Source organism: Zalophus californianus, chromosome 11 (assembly GCF_009762305.2).
Source record: "Zalophus californianus isolate mZalCal1 chromosome 11, mZalCal1.pri.v2, whole genome shotgun sequence".
Lineage (NCBI taxonomy): Eukaryota > Metazoa > Chordata > Mammalia > Carnivora > Otariidae > Zalophus > Zalophus californianus.
The window spans coordinates 59,786,030-59,808,946 of NC_045605.1; the positions used below are offsets into that span (position 1 = coordinate 59,786,030).

Genomic DNA, 22,917 nt, shown 5'->3' on the forward strand with positions numbered 1-22,917 from the left:
ACGCCTCCGCCACTCTAAGCCCGCCCTGTTATTCATTGGGCAACGAATCTTTTGAAACCGAACGTGAGGGCGGTCTTTGGGAGAAGGGGAGAGGGGGAAGAGGAGGGACATATGGAGTTACGGAGAGGAAAGGGGTGGGGCGGTGGGAGGGACATGGAGTCTCGCCCCTCTCTGCCGCGATTGGCTGGGGGAGGGTCGTGATGTCATACAGGGCCCCCTAGAAGTGGGCTTGTGAGTGGCTGCGTTGGGGTGCACTGGGCGGGGTGTGGGAGAAAGGTGGTGACGCTATACCCAGGCTCCGCCCCCTGCCTTGGAGCCGAGACAGTCGGGCTGCTGAAACTCGGGCCAATCAGAAGGGAGGCTCCAGGATGGCATGGTAACTATTCTACCCTTTCCTAGCCCCAGTCCGCGGGCGGTGATGGGAAGGCTTCCCCGTAGTCCTGCCCGCACTTCCTGGCCAGACCACGTGCGGAGCTGGAGGGCCCTCCTGGGAGGTCTCTCTGAGTAGCTTGCCTGCAGCTGCTCTGAGGCCCCAAAACCTGGCCTCCTGGTTTCCCAACCCATGCCGGCCCCATCACAACCTTTCCCTCTCTGAATCCCTAGAATAGACACTATAAGCATGCCCTAAGGAAATGGCTCAGCGTAGGCTATGTTACAAATGAGGATTCTTGCAACTTCTTAACCACCTGCACTTTAGGAACTCCTATTTATTCTTAAAGGCCAGGTTCAAATATTTCCCACCTTCTCTGGGATACATTACCGGATCTCTCTGAGAGAGTTGGGCTAATGCTTGGGCAGGCTTCTGTTACAGCCTTGTCACTTTGTATCCTGTTATTTACTTTTCTGTCTTCTGTGCCCAGGCTCTTAGAGGTCAGAGCTGCGTCTTACTCATTTGGGTTTCTTCCCCCTCCCCCACTTGATATTACAGGGCGGGAAGGTTGAGCATGTTCTAGAAAATAGACATAGTGACTGAGGGTCCCACACAGAATAGCAGGGACTGTGCTCAGAAAGCAAAACCTATTCAGGCTACCTCTCCACCACCACCTTCTCCTGGAACATCAGTACAAAACTGAAATGGGCTCTGCCCCAAAGTAGATGAATTTAAATCCCTCTGAGTGTTGGACGGTAGCAAGGGATTAGAAATAATTGACTAATTTGTCAAGAAGTGGAATGGTTGTAAAGATGAAATAAGATAATGGATAGGAGAAATCTGGTACATTGTAGGTGCTCAGTAGATGCTCAAAGGAAAAAAAAAATAAATATATGGATGGTCAAATAGTAAAGCTAGTTTAAACGTCTGACTCCAGCCACTTTCCCCCCACTTCTGCGTCCAAACATCCCTTCCTTTCCTCCACTTGCCTGTGTTCTACATTAGAAAGTCATTAGCTCTCCCTGGATAGTTTACTGTAGCTTCCTCACTGCCCTACTGAAACTTTGATTTCTCACCCTCCAGTCCTGAAACCCAACTATGATTAAGCCTCTCCACTACTTATTTATTCTGGTGTCCCTAACGCCAGGCAAACAGTATAGGTCCACATTAAATGTTTGACCCATGAATGAGTGAATTATTGTCTTAAGTAGAATAATAGTACAAGTTGAGACTTTTGAGTCAGTGAACCCTGGGTTTAAATCTGAGCCCAACCATTTATTAGCTGTGTGAACTTGGGCAAATTTCTTAACACCTGAATTCAGTTTCCTTGTCTGTAAAAGGAGGGTAACAACTGTAATTTTAGGGTTGTTGAGAGAATTAAACGAGATAAAGCATCTAGTATGGTACCCAGTATACAGTGAGCCCTCTATAAATGATAATTTTTCCCATTCTTTAAAAAATGTCAAGGAATTCCTGGGGCACCTGGGTGGCTCAGTCAGTTAAACATCTGACTCTTGATTTCAGCTCAGGTCATGATCTCAGGGTCTTGAGATCAAGTCCTGAATCGGCCTCCACACTGAGCATACAACCTGCTTAACATTCTCTCTCTCCCTCTGCCCCTCCTCCCCCCCCCACTCACGCGCATGCGTGGACACTCTCAAAAATAAAAATTAAATAAATTAATTAAATACCAAGGAGTTCCCATTCTTAATATTCTGACATTGATTCTGACACAGAAATGGGGCTCAGAAGTTTGTTATGAATGAATAAGTAAATACATTCAGTCCAAAGTACTAGCAGGTATATAGGAGCTGGGATCCTTAAATAATGCGTACTTGTGGGAAGACTGGAGGGAGAGACATTGGATGAGGGGTGCCACAGGGAGAAATTTCCTATAACTCTGGTGATTTCTACATAGGAGGACTTCTCATTAGGTTCTCTGTCCTAGGAAGGACTTTGTGGACCACATACTCTTCCTCTGCCCAATTCACATAACACCCCTTTGTGTTGTTGTTGTTGTTTTTTAACATTTTATTTATTTGACAGAGAGAGAGAGCACAAGAGGGGGAGCGGCAGGCAGGGGGAAAGGGAGAAGCAGGCTCCCCAAGGAGCAGGGAGCCCAATGTGGGGCTCAATCCCAGAACCCTGGGATCATGACCTGAGCCAAAGGCAGTTGCTTAACCAACTGAGCCACCCAGGCACCCCTGAACCCCTTTGATTATCATCATCTTCCTTCTTCCCCTCTAAAGAAAAGGAGTTTGGTGCATGCTCACAAAAGCTTGCTGAGCCAGGCCCTCTCCTGGGCATCAGAAGCCCAGAGAGGTCCACAGCTCAACACTCTGCTTTGGCCAAGAGAGACAAAGCAAAGGCAAGTCTGTCCTAGGAACCCACAGTCTCTCACAAACATACTCTGAGAACTCACCCTATGCAGCTTTGAAGCATTGGTGCTCAGGGAGGAGACAGGACCCTTATGGACCACAGAATCAAGGAAGGGCAAGAGACTTCCTTTCAGAATGATGGTCTAGATTTCTTATGTGGTACATTGGAAAGAGTGGCAGAATTGGAGTCAAACAGCTAAGTTCAAGTACCAGTCTCACTACTTTTTAGACCCTGCACAAATTATTGAACTGTTCTGTGACCCAGCTTTCTTGTCTATAAAATGGGCACCAAAATTCCCATGTTGTAAGGTTGTTGTAAAGGTCAAATAAGGGAATTTGCAAAGGACTGTGCGCATGTTTGACACATAGTAAGCACCCAGTAAATGTTGATTTCCTTCTTCTTTTCCTACAACTTGATAAGGAATAATGATATTTATAAATAGCATATAATTGGGTAGGTCCACTTATAAGAGAATTTTTTTTCAATAAATACAGTACAGTACTGTAAATGTATTTTCTCTCCTTTATGATTTTCTTAGTAATGTATTCTTTTCTCCAGTTTATTTTATTGTAAGACTACAGTATATAATACATATGACATACAAAATATGTGTTAAGGCTTCTGGTCAACAGTAGGCTCTTAGTAGTTAAGGTTTTGGGGAGTCAAAAGTTATACTTGGATTTTGGACTTTGGGGGGTTAGCACCCCTAACACCTGTATTGTTCAAGGGTCAACTATATTCACAAAGTTGGGCAACTATCACTACTATCTGATTCCAGAAGATTTTCATAAGCCCAAAAAAGAAACCCCAGACCATTAGCAGTCATTCCACATCTCTCCCTTCCCCCAGTCCCTGGCAACCACTATTCTACTTTCTGTCTCAATGAATTTGCCTATCTGGACATCTCCTATAAATGGAATCATACAACATGTGGCCTTTGTGCCTGACTTCTTTCACTTAACATAATGTTTTCAAGGTTCATTCATGTTGTAGCACTTATTGGAACTTCATTCCATTTTATGGTAGAATAACATTCCATTTTATGCATAAGCCACATTTCATTTATACATCCAAATGTTGGATGACATTTGAATTTCTCCCTTGTGGCTACTGTGAATCATACTATTATGGACACTTGTGTATGAGTTCTTGTGTGGACGTATGTTTTCAATTCTCTCGTGTTTATACCTAGGAGTGGACTTTTGGGGTCCTATGGTAACTCTATGTTTAACTTTTTGAGGAACTGCCAGACTGTTTCCCAAAGTGGCTGCACTCTTTTACATTCCCGCTAATAGTAGATGAGGGTTCCAATTTCTCCATGTCCTTGCCAACACTTGCTATTTTCCTTTCATTATTATTATTATAGCTATCCGAGGGGCTATGAAGTGACATCTCATTGTGGTTTTCATAAACATTTCCCTAAAGACTAATGATGTTAACCATCTTTCCAATTGCTTATTTTCCATTTAAATCTCTGCTTTCTTAACATTCTTTGGATTATTTCATTTTTCCTCCTGTACCAGTTTAGAAATTAAATCCTCTTCTTATATTATTTTGTCATCTCTCTAGAAGTTACCACATGCATTCCTAAGTGTGACGCTAATTAATACCTTTATAGGCAGAGTACAGTTTGCTGAGATGGAGAAAAAGAAGTATCCCAGGCCAGATGAACAGAAAGAACAAAGATGTAGGACCAGGAAAGAGCTCAGTATATCCAGAGGTAAAAACGGGGACTTCATCCTAGAAAGTTGATCCAAAGAAAGTTGAACAATGAAGAACAGAATGAGGTGAAGATTTATTACAATTTGAGGCAGAATGGGCCTAGGGCAAGATGGGTGAGCCTGGGGTGGGTAGTTTGAAGCCATCCAAGAAAGATGTCTCTACAGTGAGAAAGATCTCTAGAAAGAACACAGAACAATTCCACTTCAACCTTGGAAGACTTTCCTGCGGCTGCCCAGGAGGCAGGGGCAGATTTTGGCCTGAAACTGGATGTCTTGAGCACTGTGTCCCTCCCTCTTTACTTACCTACCCCCAGCCATGCTACTCTGCCTCTACCCCCTACAACAACAATCTTTCCTCAAAGACTTTTCTTACAGTTTGTAAATCTCTTCTTGATATATCTAAATCCTGCCCATCTTTCAAAACCCAGTTCAAGTAAATCAACCCAATAAATATTTTCTGGGCTCCTACTGTGTCTGTCCCTGGCCCAAGCTGAGAGATTCAGAAATAAATGAAATGGGTGAGAATTCCATCCTTAAATGAGCTCCCAGGAAGGTGGGGGAAACAGACACGTAACAAATGATTTCACTACATTGCGGTCAGTGCTAATAAAGGTGTGATGGACTTCTAAAGCTTCCTGTGGAGTGGGGAGATGGGCAAATCATGGTGCCTAGGGAGAGAGGAGGAAGTTGAGCAAAGCTCATGGAAGAAGTGAGTGTAGCTAGAATGTAAGATATTTGTTTGCTAGAGTAGAGGATGACCAGATTATGAAGGACAGTTGAATACCACACTAAGGAATTTGCTCTTGATCCTAAAAGCTGTAGGGAGTTACTAAAGTTTGCAGCAAGGGAGGCACATGCTCAGATCTGCGTTTCAAGAGCCTATGTGGCTGTAAGTGGAGGATGATGAAGAGCTAGAAGGGCAAGGAGGCCAGTGAAGGAGATCCACAGGGAGCTTTCCTTGACAACTGCATCCCACATTCACTTCTCTTCCACTTCCCATCTCTACACTGTCCCTGTGCTACTGGGGGCTGGAACATCCCTGTAAATAAATGGTTGGTCAGCTTTGGGTTATCTGGTATGTGTGTGTGGACAGGGGGAGTGGAGCAGTGATGTGGCCAGAGCTGGAAAGTTGTGGTGCCGTTTCAACACAGGCCTCTTTGGGGTATGTCCAGGCCCCAGGCAAACCAACCAGGAGGACAGGAGACACTAGAAGGCTTCAACAGCAGCAGCCCCTACTCGGACAATGGGCAAATGCCCATTAGGCAAACACTGAGTGCCCGTTGAATGAAGGCGAGACTGGAGGCTTAGATGCTTGTTCAACTTCTTTATCGGTACAATAGATTCCATCAAATTTACCTCAGCGGATTATTAAGAGGATCAAATTAGAAAGTGTACAGAAGGGCGCCTGGGTGGCTCAGATGGTTAAGCGTCTGCCTTCAGCTCAGGTCATGATCTCAGGGTCCTGGGATCGAGTCCCGCGTCGGGCTCCCTGCTCCTTGGGAGCCTGCTACTCCCTCTGCCTCTCTCTCTCTGTCTTTCATGAATAAATAAATAAAATTAAAAAAAAAAAAGACAGTGTACAGAAAGTTCCTGGCACATAGTAAGAACTCATTCTTCTCTTCTACTTTTCCTCACATAAATCAAGGTAGGTGATAGACTTTTGAACTGGCAGTGGAATAAATGGATTCAGAGCGGGTCAGTGACAGCTGTGGTCACACGGTTCGGAAAAGGCTCAGTCAGGAGAGTTCAGGCTGTAGCTTCCACATCGGGTCCTAAGAGCCATGATGTAGTGAGTATCTTCTGCAGGCCTGGCACACTGCTCTTTTACTTCATTTAATTCTCACAGCAACCCTGTGCTGTGGATATTCCTAAAACCATCTTACAGGTGAAGAAACCGAGATTCAGGACTGTATGGTGAATTGCCCCAGTCACCAAAGAATTAAAGGCAAGATTAATGCACCTCGAGTTTCAGGTTTGGGGGTAGTCTAGCGGCAGAGAGAAGGGACCCAGCCTCAGGGAATGGTATTTAGAGCCAAAGGAACAGACCAGGTGTCAAGACAGAATAAAGGCCAGGAGCAGGCATCTGTGGGTTGGAGCTAGACAAAAAGGGATGACACGAAACCCTAAGGTAGGAAACCTACATCTAGTTAATGAAACTAAAAAGAGGTGGTTCTTTCAGTAAAGTTTTACTAATTGTTCATTTGTCCTGGAGCCTTACAGGACAGGGTGAAGGTGAGTTCAAGGTTGACAAAAGAAGTTTTTAGAATAAGGCATCGCCCCTCCAGGGACGCCTGGTGGCTCAAGCGTTTAAGCGTCTGCCTTTGGCTCAGGTCATGATCCCAGGGTCCTGGGATTGAGTCCCTCATCGGGCTCCTTGTTCAGCGGGGAGCCTGCTTCTCCCTCTGCGTGCTGCTCCCCTTGCTTGTGCTCCCCGCCCCACAAGTAAATAAGTAAAATCTAAAAAAAAAAAAAAAAGACATTGCCCCTCCAGACTTGGAGCCCCCAGGAGTGAGATATCTCTGGGTCCCCACCATTGCCCAGCTAGGGCCAGCCACAGAGAGGGCCTAAGCTGAGTGAATGAAGAAGAGTGAATGCATGAAAAAGAGCTCTGGTAGGTTCATCAAATCTGTATCCCCACGGTGGTGATTATAGCTACCTTGTGGGGTTAACATTATAAGTTGACTCCTTTTTTTAAGATTTTATTCATTTATTTGAGAGAGAGAGAGGGGGGGAGAGGGAGACTCCCCGCTGAGCAGAGAGCCTGATGCAGGCCAGATCCCAGGACCCCGAGACCATGACCTGGGCCGAAGGCAGATGCCCAACCGACTCAGCCACCCAGGCGCGCCTATATAGTTGACTCTTGAACAACACAGGGGTGAGGAGTGCTGAACCCTGGCACAGTCAAAAATCCATGTATAACTTTTGACTCCTCCAGAACTTGACTACAAATAGCCTACTGTTGACCGAAGCCTTACTGATAACAAACTGTCGATTAACACATATTTTGTATATGTTTCATATGCTGTATTCTTACAATAAAGTAAGCTAGAGAAAAGAACATGTTACTAAGAAAATCATAAAGAAGGGCACATACTGAATGGAGCACTGGGTGTTATACGCAAACAATGAATCATGGAACACTACATCAAAAACTAATGATGTATGGTGATTTACATAACATAATAAAATTTAAAAAAGAGAGTTAAAAAAAAATCATAAGGAAGAGAGGGTGCCTAGCTGGTGCAGTCAGTACAGCATGTGGCTCTTGATCTTGGGGCCTTGAGTTTGAGCCCCATGTTGCATATGGAGCCTACTTTATTTTATTTATTTTTTTTTAAGATTTTATTTATTTATTTGACAGAGAGAGACACAGCGAGAGAGGGAACACAAGCAGAGGGAGTGGGAGAGGGAGAAGCAGGCTTTCCTGAGGAGCAGGGAGCCTGATGCGGGGCTTGATCCCAGGACCCTTGGGATCATGACCTGAGCCGAAGGCAGACGCTTAATGACTGAGCCACCCAGGCGCCCCATGTGCGGAGCCTACTTTGAAATATATATATATATATATTTTAAAGAAAGTCATAAGGAGGGTGCCTGGGTGGCTCAGATGGTTGGGCGTCTGCCGTCGGCTCAGGTCACGATCCCGGGGTCCTGGGATCGAGTCCCGCATCGGGCTCCCCCCTCCTTGGGAGCCTGCTTCTCCCTCTGTTTCTCTCTCTCTCTCTCTCCCTCTGTCTCTCATGAATAAATAATAAAATAAAAAAATGGAATTACACTTTATAAAAAAAGTCATAGGGAAAAGAAAATACATTTACAATACTGTGCTGTACCAAAAAAAAAAAAAAATCCACATATAAGGTGGACCTGTGCTGTTCAAACTCTTGTTGTTCCAGGGTCAACTGTATAGGGATTAAGAGAATGGCCTCAGGTGTCAGACCCCCATCCTGGTTCTGACATTTAGAACTGTGTGAATAGGTAACATACCTTTTCTGTTTTCCATTGGTAAAGTGGGGATATTAATAGTATCTACCTCATGGGTTTTTTTTTAAGATTTTATTTATTTATTTGACAGAGACACAGCGAGAGAGGGAACACAAGCCGGGGGAGTGGGAGAGGGAGAAGCAGGCTTCCTAGGGAGCAGGGAGGCCATGCGGGGCTCGATGTGGGGCTCCATCGCAGGACCCTGGAATCATGACCTAAGCCGAAGGCAAATGCTTAACGAATGAACCACCCAGGCGCCCGTACCTCATGGGGTTTTTATGAGGATTAAATGGGATAATGCATAAAAAGTAAAAAAAGTCCCTGAAAGACAGAGGGTGCTCAAAATATGCTAATTATTACCGTGGGGATTTAAATAGGAAAATGTGATGGTGACCATGTCTAGCTCAGAGGCCCTTCACCCCCTGCAGGTGCCCTGACAACCCCAAGAGCCCTCGTCGGGTTCCTGGGGATCAGCCCTCTCTGGGCGGAGAGAGACCCGGGATGAGTGGGAAAGTGGGGTGGAGGAGATCCTTGCTCTGTTATATCGGACAGGACAGGGCGCCCTCTCCTGATCAAAGGCGGGAACAGCTCTGGCCCAGAGCTTTTGGGGTGGGCCTCACTGATCTCTCTACCCAAAAGGTTCTCTTCCCTTTGCGCGAATCGGCTCTGGGGAGCAAAGTTAGGGGGACGGGCGCTGAGGCTGGGGCAAAACTGTTGTAATGTTTCAGAAGGGCGAGGCTGATAATTCGGCTAGAATGGGGGCGTGGGCAGGAGGGACTGAGGTTAGGAAATGAGGGAATTCGGGGCCCTGTTGAATTAATTTTATGTTCTTCCAACAGGTGATGGAACACAGCTGAGAGGTAAGGTGACAAGGTGGCTTATCCAACGTGTCAAACCCAGGGGTCCGGGGCTCTTCCGGCTGCCCCCACGCAGCGGGAATTAGTGGGGCCGACTAAGAGAGCTGGAGAGACATGGCACCAGGGGAGGCCGGATCAAGGGTCTAGGTCCGCAGAGGTGGGGGAGGGGGAGGGGCCAACGGAGGATCTGGGCGCAGTTTCCTCCCCAAGCGCGCTGGCCCCGCCCCCGCCGTTCCCGCTCCCGCCCGCCCTCTCCCCCCCCACCCCCCCGCCGCTTGCCCGGGGGCTGGGCCTGGGCTCCCCTCGGGTTCCCCCAGCGCCCGGTCTGCGCTAGCGCGGCCTCCTCGCCGCCACATCCTGGGTGAGTATGGGGATGGGTGTGCCGGACTGCCGGGCAGCCCCACTTGGGGGAGCTCCGCCACGCGGTCCTGTCTCCTCAAGGCCCAGCCCCACGTTCTGGCGGTGCTGGTGCCTGCCCAGGATCTTCTGCTGTGCCGACTTCTGAACTAACCCTTCCCCCACTCCCTGCTCCCCCATAGAGTGGCTAGGTGTGCATTGGTTGAGCTCTCGCTTCACTTCACAGGGACTGCTGGTTGGGATTTCTCTTTAGGTGCCGGGGTTGGAGGTATGGGGGAGCCCTGGAACCCCATAAAGTAATTCCAAATCCCACCACTGCCAATTATTAGCCTGTGACCTTGGGCACGTCTTTTAAACCTCCCTCAGCCTCAGTTTCCTCTGCTGTAAAATGGAAATACACAGGCTATAGGGCCTACCTCATAGAATTATAGTCAGGGTTACAAGAAACACTGTATATCAAGTGTATCAAGTGCTGTTCAGGGTGCCTCAGACTCAGAAGGTGCTGGAGGCTGAGAAGATCTCTGGGACCTTTGGAGATTAGGTAGGGGTACTCCTGAGAAAGTGGTAGCCAGCCGAGTAGTCCCTGTGAAGAAGTTAAGAGCTGACTGGGACTCAACAGCTGCCCTTCAGGTAGTGAGCTCCCTGTCCTGAGGCCCAGAGAAGTAAAATGGCCATGTTGGAATGGCCTTATTAGTAATCTAAACCACATGATCTTCATGTTGCACAGCTGTGGGAAAAGGCCCAGAGTGGTTAGATGGCTTGTCCAAGGTCACACAGCTAAAAGAGAAGCCAGGCATACCTCCAAGCTGTGGAAGAGACCATTCCTCCAGCCTCTTTACCCACCCCCTGCCTTGGGCAGTGCCTGTTCATTCCCGGAGGATCTGGTCTTCAGTTTGGGCATCCCAGTGGTTCCTGAGGGATCTAGAGCCGCTGGCTTCCGGGAGGGGGCTGGTGATGCTATAAGCACAGAATCAGGGTTCGGACTGGGTGGGGAAGTTGCTCCCCTTCTGGGGCCTCTGGGGATTACAGTCCATTTGGGGATGATCCAAGAAACGTGTTTGATTTGGCTGTCACCAGGGCCACTTCCAACTCCCCTGGGAGATCCCTGGCCCTTGAAGAGAGAAAGGAGCTTGGGCCACTGGAGCAGGCAGCCCTAATTGGGCCTGGCAGAGAGGCAGGTGGGGGAAGATGGAAAACACAGAGGCTTATTCACCTGGTTCTGGAATGCCAGGAGGTGCTTCCTGAGGCTGGGCCCAGGAAGAGTTGGGGCTTGATCTGGCAAGACCTTTGAGCCCAGAAGGGCAGGTTCTTTATGAATCTGGAGCCAGCCCTAGTTTGGCCACAAGAAGCCTAAGTTCCAAGGATGGCTGTCCGTCAGGCTCAGCATCAGGCTTTGAGGAAGGACCTTTCTCTCTCTGCATCTTGGTTTCTCTGTCTTTGCAGTGGGGACAGGGCTCCCTGACTCATCTATATAGGATTTGATTTGCCTTTCTTTCTCTTATGGACAGGCACCCCTTCTCTCTCCCCTCCTAATCTGACCTAACCTGACCTTTCTGCCTAGACTTCTGGCCCAGAGAGGAAGGAGTCAAAGAAGGCTGGGGTTGTAGTTTGTGACCCTGTGGGCCCCACATCTCCCCACTGCTGGCTCTTCCTTCAAGTTGTCGTGTGACCCTGAGCAGGTCCTCCTCCTCTCTTGGCCTCAATTTCACCTTCGGTGCACTGAGGGAGCTTGGGATTGTTGGTGTGTACTTGGTTATTATAGTTGCTGACCTTCCTATCCTCATCTGAAGGGGGAGTCACAATCCTCAGGAGCCTTTACTTCATCCCTGGAGGGGGATGGACAGGCCCTATGGGTACTGGGAAGCCTCCAGAAGCTGACAAGGCAGCTCTTTCCAGCAAACAGCAAGCCCAGGCTAGCACTAGGCCTGATTCTGCAAAGCCTTTCACCCTCAGAGCACGTGAGGCAGCAGGCGGGGTCGAGCAGGGGCTCCGGGCTCTATTGGCTTCCATGGAGTCCTTGCTGCTGTGCGCTAGGGTGCAGGCACACAGAGCCTGGGAAGGGACTGAAGGTACAGAAAGCCCTGGGCCAGTGGGTGAAGCAGGGAAAGCTGATGGGAGGCCCTGAAGCCTGGAGGTTCAAAGGCCGGTGGGAGGAGATGGGCCATTCTGTCCACGGAGAAGTTTTAGGGTTGGTTCCTGAAACAAGAGAGACCAGTTAAACCAGCTGTTATTGTAAAGCCAGCTATAAGGGAGAAGAAGTTCTCCCAATCTGTTCAAGCTTCGCTTTAGCACAGATTGGGTTTGTTGTCTTTACTCTGAAATTGAGGATGACTATTCTCTTGGGATTCTCAGTCTTCTTCAGGGCGTGAGCTGTCCAAACTTAGGGGCTAGATGGCTTTCTTCTTAGACCCTTCACCCCATAGCACAGCTAAGCTGAGGACTGAGCACAAGGGCTGGCTCTGCCACTGAGGCCCGACCTTGCTGCCTTGGGTCTTGACAGCACATTACTTCATCCCCAGGTCTGACAAGATGTACCAGGTCCCACTGCCGCTGGACCGGGATGGGACCCTGGTCCGGCTCCGCTTCACCCTGGTGGCCCTGGCCACGGTCTGCTGTCCACTTGTCGCCTTCCTCTTCTGCATCTTCTGGTCCCTGCTCTTCCACTTCAAGGAGACTACGGCCACACACTGTGGGGTAGGGCTTGCACAGGGGCGGGGTCGGGGAACGATATCTCATCCTCAGGCCCATTTGGATCTCTTTTGGATCCTGATTCTATTGTTACAGGATTAGTGAGCCCTCCCGTGAGGTCCATCAAACAGTTTGGGCTGCTGGGGGTTAAGGTGCCTGCAAATTGGGGTCTCAGGAATTAGCCTTCTGCCACTTTCTGTGGAGGTCACTAGGGCCTGCAGTCACTGAAGTTGGGCAGCCCTAGGACCCAGAACCCAATCCTTACTTCATAGCGGGGCGGATTCAGGAGCCCCAGGTTTTTGTGAGGGATGGAGAGAGAACAGGCCTGAGCTCGAAGGTGCTGGAGCCTCTTAGTGTGGCACTGTGGGCTGTGCCAGTCTCTGTGGGAATGTGATTATGTGTACTTGTGTATAGGGACACGACTGTATGTGTGTGTGGGCGAGACTGTGTCTGTGCAGGTCTGGATGGGGGCCTGATGATGTGTGTGTGTGTGTTCCATATGTGTGTATGGGCTACGTTCCCATAGGCAGCCATGCACCCTCCAGACTGGGTATGGCGTGCTGGGCCAGGAGGAAAGACGTGCATTTTCTCTGTAGTATATCAGAGTAAAGAGAGTGAGGCCTGTGCTGACCTCTCTTACCCTCCACGCTCATCCACTGACTCTGTATTACCTGAGACACAGAGACTGAGCCTCAGCTTCCCCATGTCTAAAATGGGGTTGATAATTCCCATCCTCCTTCTCAGGGCCAGTGTAGAGCTCCAGGTAGAGGAAGAATAGGAAGGTGGTTTGGGAAATGTGAAGGGTGAGGAGCAGAAGGAAGAGGAGGAAAAGGAGTTTGTCAGGTTGGAAGGCAGGGCAGGAGAGGAAGAGCTTAGGGGCTGGAGGTGGAAAAGAGGCAGGGCCTGGACATGGACCGTTGGAGTAGCGTCAGAGAGAGCTCTGAAGGCCCCCACTCAGCTCAGCTTCCTGCCTCCCTATAAAGAGCATCTGCTCCAGAAATAGGGCTATGACTAGGACTGGGGTCTGGCTGGCAGTATGGAGTGGGGCCTGCTTCCTTTGTTCATTTGACTTGAAGTTTTCCCTCTCCTTGATTTGTCAACGGATAGATGTCGGCCTTGAGCTCTGGGCAGCCAGTGTGATGAGACCCAGGGCTGGGAGCTATCAGAAAGAACAGAACTGGAAGGAAAGGGGGGTGACCAGGTGATCTGTGGGGGATCAGAAAGGGTCCACCCAATGGCCTTTTCTGAGCTCGTTTTCACCTTAGATAATGCTTCAGATGTTTCTCTCACCCTGGTCAACTCCTCTGTATCCTGCAAAACCCTTCTCAAGTGACTCCTCCTTTGAAAAGCCTTCCCTAGCCTCCTTGGGGGCCAACTTAATCACTCCCTCCTCTGGGAGTTCCCTGTTTTATCTTTCCTACAGTTCTATCACATCGTGTTTGTGTCTCTGTTCCCCACCAGACCTGGAGCTCCTTCAAGGTGGGCACTACATCTGAATCAGAAAGAATTTGTTGAAAAATAAACAGGACCCCCCCCCCACCAGCCCAATGCCCTGGGAAAAAGAATACCTCGTACCATGTAATCCATACAGAAAATTTTAATATTTGTATGGCGTATGGAGTTAAATGGAGTAGGCTGTTTGCTCTGCCCCTCATGGCTGGCTTCTGAAGGCTAATGGGATCAATAACTCGGCACACCTGACGTACCTATACCCCATTCTTGGCATACTAAGTTAGGGAGCTAGGCATAGTGGCACAGGTACCTGGCCACTCTAGGGCAGGACTGAGCTTAGTGACCCAGGGGGTGATTTTTGTCCCCGCTCCCTGGGATGACCATGTTGGAGCCTCCTAGGGGCAGTCCAGGTGGGATGTCTGCTCTGAATTTCTCACCTAGAGTATTCCAGGAATGGCCAATCCTAGGAATAAAAGAAGTAACCTTAGTCTACTGCATCTATCATTAGATGACTTTGCCTTTGCTTGCACATCCCCAGTGATGGGGAGCTTCCCCTCCAGGCAGCCTATTCCAAGGAGGCCTAGTAACTAACAATTAGCAAGCTCTTCCTTGTAGTGAGCATACATTCTCTTTCTGGTGAATCTCTGCTTTTGCACTGGCTCTGCTTTGGGAGCCTGAGAGCTACTTTCTCCTCCTGGCATCCAGCCAGTCCTACAGAGATGGGACGGCAGTAATTGGTGGGGGGGGGGGGGTCCCTGAGTTTACCCTTATTGGGTAGCATAGCTCCAGTTCTTTCGGGCAACCCTCACAGGACATGCGCCCCTAGACTTGTTCCAGTTGGTCGCTGTTCTCTCCTTACAAGGCCCTGATGTGGGCATAGGACTTCAAACGGCCCGGGCAGTAGAGGCAAAGGCAGTACCATTACATTCCCATTCCTGGCTGTTAGGCCCCTGTTAGGGCATCTCAAGCTGATGTTAGCTGTTCGTGCACAGCAGGCTGGACACTGATAACCGCATATTCAGGCCCGTCTAGATCTCTTTTGGATCCTGAATCTATTGTCTTAAGATTAGCCAGCTCTCCAGTGAGGCCCAACAGACCTACTCTGGCTCCAACAAAAAGGGGTGAAATCCTATTCTGCTTTCTCCCTTTCCCTTCCCAGAAACCCGCCTGTGTCCCAGGACACAGCCCTCAGAAATGTCCCCACACCCATCCCTAGCAAGGAAGCTACCCTAGGCTGACCTTAGCCACTATCACTCTTATCTTTGCAGAGTGTTCCAGGGTTTATGATATGGCCTTGTTGGTCCTGGGAGGGCTGTGTGCTTGGGCAGGCGTGGAGAACTGGGCTCTGTGGGCGGGAGGGCAGGCCCTGGCAAGCTAGGGGTGGGACCCTCCTGTCTTAGAATAGTCTCATTCTCGCTAGAGCCCTCAACCCAAGCCCCGGATCCATCTGTCAGCACCCAGTGTGAGTGTTGCCCAGTGCGAGCCCCCTTCCCCATTTCCCTGATGCTGAGCTGGATTAGTGGACTGGGGTTCCCTTAATGGAGGGAGGTATGTGTCCCAAGGGAGGTTTGGTTCCTAGGCCTTTTAATACAAAGCATTTCTGTCTGTCCCCCAAAAGGGAACCCAGCTTGCAAGTCATGGCGGTTGGGGCAGTGGGAGGTGGGAGGAGGGAGTTCTCTGTCTAGAGGGAGAAGAGAGTGGAAGAAAGTCAGTTCCCTTGGTCTGGGTCTGGCCCAGCAGACAGGCTCAAGGTGAGGGGAGGAGATTCCTGTGACCCTCCGATTCCCATAACCTTTGGATTGGGTGACATAGTCTTTTCAGAGAGGAAGGAGATGGAGGTCTGGGCCTCTGCAGGGACCTTGGTATCTTGAGATGACAGTACTGCTGGCCTGAGGCTTGGATCATTCTGAGCCTGGGGGTGGGCCTGTCGGCAGCCTGTGGCCCCAGTGAAATGTTCTGGGCACCCCCACTGTTCCTAGTTGAACTTGGGTGAAGAGCAGGAATGTGGTCAGACAGGGTCAGTGGGAGGGCTGAGTCTGAGCCAAGGGTCCTTTATTTAGGTTATTTGACCTGAAGAAAACCTTGACTTGGGAGCTTTAGGCTATCAGGTGGCTGAGACCTTAGTTTGAATGTTTGATCCTGGCATAGTTCTCCCCTTCTGTGGAACAGAAATAGCAACCTTTCTACCTCTGACCCTTCCGAGTGGGTATGAGAGTCTTGAGAATGAGGTGGCCCATCAGAACTCCCCATGTTCAGGCCACGGGGAGCCTCTATTCTCCAGACTCGTCAAGAGGTGGACCTACAGGACCATTGTGCCAAAGGCATTCCTAAGAGCTGCCCCTGCCTGACTCGGCTGCCCCTGCCCCATCTCTCTCTGCACCTCCTAATCTTTTGCACCGCTTTCCTTTTCCCCTTACGTTCTTTCTACTCTGGCTCTTCCCCTCTACCCAGAGGAGCCAGCTCCGGAAAAGGCCTCACTCCCCGAGGCCCACGTGCCCCACCAGGCCCCAAGTCGTGTCCCTCGCCCTGCTTGGGCACCCCTCCCTACAGGATGTTCTCTGCGGCTTCACAGCCCTTGGACCCGGACGGGACTGTGTTCCGGCTCCGCTTCACGGCCATGATCTGTTGGGTCATCACTTTCCCCATGTTCGGCTTCTTCTTCTGCGTCATCTGGTCCCTGGTGTTCCACTTTGAGTACACGGTGGCCACTGACTGTGGGGTGAGTGCCACACTCCCCCGCACCTGGGTCGGGGCCAGGTCGGGGCCAGGTGCGGAGATGGACTTAAGAGTGGAATCAGAGAGTAGGAGAGAAGGCGGAGGGTCAGAGAGAGGGGAAAGGGATGAAGGGATGGTGGGGGGCAAGTCGGAGTTGGGGGAATTCGTGGGGAGAGACTCAGTGAGAGTAGAAGATTACAGAGAGTGCCAGGGAACGGAGGAGAGAGGGGAGGGAGGGGGGGCAGTAGGCAAGAGAGGCCATGAGAGGGAGGAGGAGGCTGAAGAAAGACCAGACTGGGAAGGAAGCCAGGACTGGGGAGTTAGATGCGGCCAGGAGCCAGAAGTCATAGGTGGTTTTAGTCCAGACTAGGGGCCTGGCCTGAGAGGACACCCCCCGCCCCCAGCCCTGCCCTGGAATCTTCTAGTTTGGTTTCTCCCTCTGGCAGCCTCGGGCCCCACAACTGTGTCCACTCAGGGCTCTGCTAGCTAGAAACCTGCCTCCATGAGCAGTCCACCAGGCCTTTCTGAGGGCCCAGGGGTAGAGGTTCTGGGTCAGGGGCATGGAACTGGACATGCACTTACCCTTAGCCGCTCATCCTACAGGAGACAGTCCTAGACACAGACGGTCAGGCCGAGTGAGACGGGAGGCACTGTGGTAAAGGGGAGCACAGGGGTCACGGAGCCCAGAGGAAGCACTTAATCTAGCCTGGATGTTGGGGAAGACTTCCTTCCTGAAGCAGGGGGCATTGCAGCTATGTGGGTAAAGAAGGATTTTGTGAATGCCATGCTGACAGCTTTTGATTTTATCCAGAGGGCAGTGGTGAGCTTTGGAATGATTTGAGGCAGGAAAGGGACATGATCAGATTTATGCTTTAGAAGACCATTCTGGCTCCTGAGTAGAAAACAGTTGTAAGGGCAGGGGGCAAGAATAGGGAGGTCAGTGAGGAGGCTAGTGTAGTAGTTCATGCTACTGGGGAGACCAGAGCTAAAATAGGGACTATGAGATAGAGAGGTAGGGATGGAGTCCAGAGAAGGGTAGCAGGTTGAATTGATAGGGATGAGAGGTTGTGTCCATTTGGCAAAGGATGAGGGCAGTAGACAGAAAAGTCATCCATAACTTTGGGGGACTTTATCAAAGGAATGAATCTCTAATGGTGAAATCCGAGGTGCTATGGTAGGAAATTTTTTGGACCCTCACCCTTTATACCATGTGAATTTCTGGTCTACTGCCCTGCCACAGATCCACCGAGCCACATCTTCCATGCCAGTGTAGGGTTTATGTTCTTGGTGAAAAGGGGTTATGTTCCCATCTCAGTACCCTTAGTTCTGAGCTCATGGGGAGACTTGGGGTGAACTGGGTACCTGGTCTCTGATAAGCTCCTGATGTTGCTGGCATAGTTGGTGAGTGGGGAACTTGTGTGCTTGGGATGGGGGGACATATGTGAATATCTATACCTGATCATGCACGTGTGCGTGTGTGTGTGTGCGCGTGCACGCATTTGGGCGGGGGAGAGAGATAATAGAAAATGCCTGGTCTAAGCATCCTACCTCCACCCCTAATCTGCGAGGAGCTTATGAGGATGGCACGAGTAGCCACAGGGCCCTAAATCTCCCTCTTCCTGAGGCGTCCCCCCAGCTCTTTGCCATCTCTACACTTTACCTGTTTCCCAGCATCAGTTAGGGCTCTGGGCTCTCCCAGCCAAGCTTTAAAAGCTCATGCTGGAAAAAACAAACAAACAAACAAACTCATGCTGGTTCTGCTCCCCTAAAAGTAGCTGGGGTTGGGGCGGGAGTTTTCAGAATGAATATTCTAGGAAGTGGAGGCAACACCCTTACTAACCTTACTTAGGGGACCTAACTCAGAGTGGCAGAACAGTTAGGAGGCTTGGAGGTGTCAGAAGTCTCTGGCGAAGATATGATTCTCACCTCTCGCTCATATGCAGTCTTCCCATGTTCAAGAACCACATAGCTCACCAGCTAGTTGTAGGCTTTTCATGGAAGTTGGTCTTGTGAAAGCCATCACTGTAGCCATTGTGTGCCAAATGCTGCAGACGCTCTGCATACGTTATATTTAATACTCGCAATCATCCTGCGAGGTAGGTGGTAGTATCCCTATTTTGCCAACGAGGAAATTGAAGCTCTGAGAGGTGAAGTGACCAGCTCAAGGCCACTCAGCTAATAAAGGCAGAGATGGGATGCAGACCCGGGTTTGTGTGGCTCCAAAGCCTCCATGCTGCCTCTTTTTTTTTTTTTTTTTTAAGGAGGAAAAAGCTTTCTTTTTTTTTTTAAGATTTTATTTATTTATTTGACAGAGAGAGACATAGCGAGAGCAGGAACACAAGAAGAGGGAGTGGGAGAGGGAGAAGCAGGCTTCCCACAGAGCAGGGAGCCCGATGTGGGGCTCGATCCCAGGACCCTGGGATCATGACCTGAGCCGAAGGCAGACGCTTAACCAGCCACCCAGGCGCCCTCCATGCTGCCTCTTTACTGACCACTCAGGGTGAGCATCTAAGCCTCGTCTCAAGCTGTGGTATCTCAAGCCGTTGCCTTGAGAGCAGCGCCCTCTCTCCAAGAGCGCCGCACATCGCTTCCTCTGATAGTGCTGAGGGGAAATCTATCTCCTTTTCTGTGAAGGCTTCGACGCCCCTGGCTGGTGATCCCCCAGGCCAGTCCCTGCTCTGTGAGCTGTCTCCATCACTGCCTACCTTCCCAGCCTTGATGGAGACCCAGTCAGCATCCCCATGAAGCGTAAGGAAGGGATCTTCCAGAACTGCGTCTCTGAAGACTGGCCCTGCTCTAGTCGCTGGGCTTTGGCCCTGCTCCGGCTCTTGTCGAAAGTCTAAAAAATGCCCACAGAAAGTGTGTGCAACAGACCGGTAGCTTCCAGTCCTGGAATCCTTTAGGGATGCAGATTCCCGTACTCCGGACTGGCTACATTCGCACACAATCCCCGGTGAGTTGCATGCACAGTAAAGGTAGAGGCCCTGCTCTGGGCCCTGGAGTCCGAGAGGCCGTCCTCCTAGCCCTGGCTCTCTGGGCAGCATCTACACTGTTGTTCACTCATCCCTCATCCTCTCACCCTCTCGGGCAGACAGCACACCAGTCCTCACAGCTGTGTGTGTGACCTCCTCCTCCTTCCTCAACCTTAAAGAACAGTGCTCCAGTTCCTTGAGGAAGGAGGAATTCCAGGCTTTGAGAAAGATGAATGGTAGAGATGAACAAGAATGGGGTCATTTTCTTAGGCTTATCCCAGGTTAAGAGCACCCACTTTCTTACACATGATCAGGGTGGGGGTACCCTTCTGACCCAGCCCCCACCCCCAGGATCTCACAGTGCCCTCTAGCACCTTGGCATATCTACCCAGAAGAATAAGGGAAGCTGGGAGGAGTCAGAAGAACGTCTTGGCTGCCCAGGAATCCAGCACTGTCCCAGGGAAGCTCAGGTGGTCTGTCCTCAAGACTGTGTCTAGGGTCCTGGGCTCATGGAACCTCCCACAAGGCCTTATCGAGGGTGCAGCTCTGTTCTGTGGGCTCAGAGAGCATCTGAATCTGTCTCCAGCTTCCGCAGCCACGTATAGGTTCCATCAAGTACCTGCACACACCCCAGGCTGCCTGGGGAATGAGAACAAGCACGCTGGCGACTGGGACCTGGCAGGGGACGTCTCCCAGGAGAGCTCTGGGGGTGCATGAAGGAGGACTTCCTGGAAGGGAAGGGGCTGCAGTGGAGCCTTCTGAGAGCCAGGGTGATTCTGATAGGGGGAGAGAAGGCTCTCCAGGTGGGTGGGGCCAGTGGAGGCCTGCCACCAGACGGGTCCCAACTCTCTAGGTGCCCAATTACCTGCCTTCGGTGAGCTCGGCCATCGGTGGGGAGGTGCCCCAGCGCTACGTGTGGCGCTTCTGCATCGGCCTGCACTCTGCGCCTCGCTTCCTGGTGGCCTTCGCCTACTGGAACCACTACCTCAGCTGCGCATCTCCGTGTCCTGGCTACCGCCCGCTTTGCCGCCTCAACTTTGGCCTCAACGTTGTGGAGAACCTCGCGCTGCTAGTGCTCACCTACGTCTCCTCTTCCGAGGACTTCAGTGGGTGCCCAGATGAGGGAAGGAGGAGCAGGGAAGGGTTGGGGAGGGTCGCCCCCACACCCTCCCTCCCTCGGACCTTCAGACGGAGGGGTTTGGATGCTCCCTGCAGTGCGTGCTCCCAACCCTCCTCTCTCCCTCCAGCCATCCACGAAAATGCTTTCATTGTGTTCATCGCCTCATCCCTCAGTCACATGCTCCTCACCTGCATTCTCTGGCGGCTGACCAAGAAGCACACAGTAAGTCAGGAGGTACGGTCTACCCCTAGTGGGGCTCCAGGCGGCCCAGAGGAAAATCAAGGACACCGGTCCTCAGGATTTGGGTAATGGTGAGGTGGGAACCGGAGTTCTCATGGGAATCCGGGCTGGGGCTGGGACTTGGGGACAAGTGGAAGGTGATCGATGCGTCAGAATCTAGGACTGTGTTCGGACAGTATGGGAGATTGGAAAATAGAAGAGATGGAGGCGCCGAGTAGGGGTAGGACGAGGGACAGCACCCAGGCTGCTGTGGGTTAGGAACAGTGTCAGGGGTCTGTGGTCTGTATTACCTCCAGTGCCCCTCCCCCAACACGCACGCACGCACGCACGCACGCACGCCTTTCTTCTCCCCACAGTATGTGGAGGCATCAGGTTGGTGGGTGACTCCAGGTAACTTTCATATTCCATCTGGCTGAAGTGGGAGGGGCAGGGACACCACTGCTCCTTGGCCTCATTATCCTCCCAAATGCAGGGATATGAACATGCCCATCATTCCTGCTGCCCTTGCCTGTGCCCCCTTCCATAACCAAGGGAGGTAAGAGACACAGCCCTTAGGAACTGGGGCCAAGAGGGGAGGCTGTCCACACACATCCAACAGGCTACAGAGTGATCAGATAGCCCATCCCCTAGGACCGCAAGTCCTACAACTGGAAACAGCGGCTTTTCATCATCAACTTCATCTCCTTCTTCACGGCGCTGGCTGTCTACTTCCGGCACAACATGTATTGTGAGGCTGGAGGTGAGGCCAGGCTGGGATCCATAGGTGGTCACAGTGGCTATGGGACAGATGTCATGTTTTCTGTAGTGTGCGCTACTATGGCAGTGGTCTTGGGGGCTTGCTGCCACTGTGTTCCCTGTGTAGAGATGTGGTGGTGGTGATTTAGCAAGAGGCCCCGGGGGTGGGGTGGGGGCAGAAGGCTCACCATGCTCTGTTCTTGTGTTCTCACGACAGTGTACACCATTTTTGCCATCCTGGAGTATACTGTTGTCCTAACCAACATGGCATTCCACATGACGGCCTGGTGGGACTTCGGGAACAAGGAGCTGCTCATTACCTCCCAGCCTGAGGAAAAGCGATTCTAAACCCTTTCTCTTCTGCTAGGAAGGAGGCGGTCCACTGCCCAGAAACTAGAAACAAGACCCTGCACTCTGGCCTTCCCCACACCGTGTCCTCTGTGGGCCCTGCTGAAGCGGCGGGGGAGGCGGGGGGAGGGGGGCAGGGCCGAAGAAAGGAGGAAGGGCACAGGACAGGGCTTCAGGCAGCCCTGCGGCCTCCTCCTTTCCCTCACCCCACCTGAAGGCTGAGGAACCTTCAAGCAGCATCACCCTTTATCTGAGAGGCCCCAGGAGGCTCAGCTAGAAGTAGAGCTCCACCATCTGGTGCTAAAAAAGGTCCTGAGGTTCACAACCACCACCGGTTCTTGGCCTTTACATAGCCGCCTCTTGCTGAGGTCGGGGACCACTGAACAGTGGCTGCTACCTGAAAACCACAGCCATTTCTCTCCACCGGGTCAGGTCATTTGCTTGACTAATGTGTCTAATCATCTCCTGCGCACACCCAGGCCTAGGGCCACCGTCCCCTGCTAAGTTTGCTCAGTTGTTCTAGCCCTGACTTCACCTCCAGTTTAGTGTGTACGCTTCCCTAGCGGTGTGTCTGGGTGGGTGATGGGGGGTAGGAGGGCTGTAGGATTTGCACGGGCTCTGCCAGTGGTTCTGACACCACCTTGTGGAGGTGGTGTTCTGTACCTGAAGGCTGACGTGCTCCAGAAAAAGCACTGGTACGGCACCTATTTTCCTTCCCTTCTGCAATCTCTGGCTTACAGACTCTTCTTCTGTGGCAAAGGTGTGGGGTGGAGTCAGGGGCAGATTCCTGCCCCCAAATGGGCTCTCTGGTGTCCCCTTATCTCCCTACTGCCCCACGCCCTGACCTCTTTGGGTTGTACATTTTATTTCAAATAAAAAAAATTTTTTTTGTTTTTTTTTTTTTTCCCCCCCAACAGCCTGGGCTAGGCTTGCTTGTCTTTGTTTCATGGAACTGAGATGAGGGATAGGCTCCAGGTTGGAGGGA

General features: G+C 51.0%; 1 protein-coding gene across 11 annotated transcripts; it reads left to right on the forward strand.

Annotated features, from left to right (window-relative positions):
- The first annotated feature begins 256 nt into the window (after positions 1-256).
- On the forward strand, positions 257-22,838 carry PGAP2 (post-GPI attachment to proteins 2). Of its 11 annotated transcripts, XR_003517680.1 has the most exons (10): positions 325-376; positions 4,368-4,469; positions 9,288-9,308; positions 12,182-12,356; positions 16,353-16,521; positions 20,343-20,595; positions 20,737-20,831; positions 21,322-21,384; positions 21,480-21,588; positions 21,802-21,818. XR_003517680.1 is itself a non-coding variant. In XM_027581495.2 (9 exons), the coding sequence occupies exons 3-9, from the start codon at positions 12,192-12,194 to the stop codon at positions 21,930-21,932; spliced, it is 990 nt and encodes a 329-aa protein (XP_027437296.1). In that variant the 5' UTR covers positions 257-376; positions 9,288-9,308; positions 12,182-12,191; the 3' UTR covers positions 21,933-22,838. The 11 variants fall into 11 exon arrangements, 10 of the variants coding, with proteins under 10 accessions (XP_027437296.1, XP_027437302.1, XP_027437303.1 ...); XM_027581495.2 differs by lacking the exons at positions 4,368-4,469; positions 21,322-21,384 and adding an exon at positions 13,774-13,829 and having other exon boundaries at positions 257-376; positions 20,737-20,843; positions 21,802-22,838; XM_027581494.2 differs by lacking the exon at positions 21,322-21,384 and having other exon boundaries at positions 331-376; positions 21,802-22,838.
- The last annotated feature ends 79 nt before the right edge of the window (positions 22,839-22,917 follow it).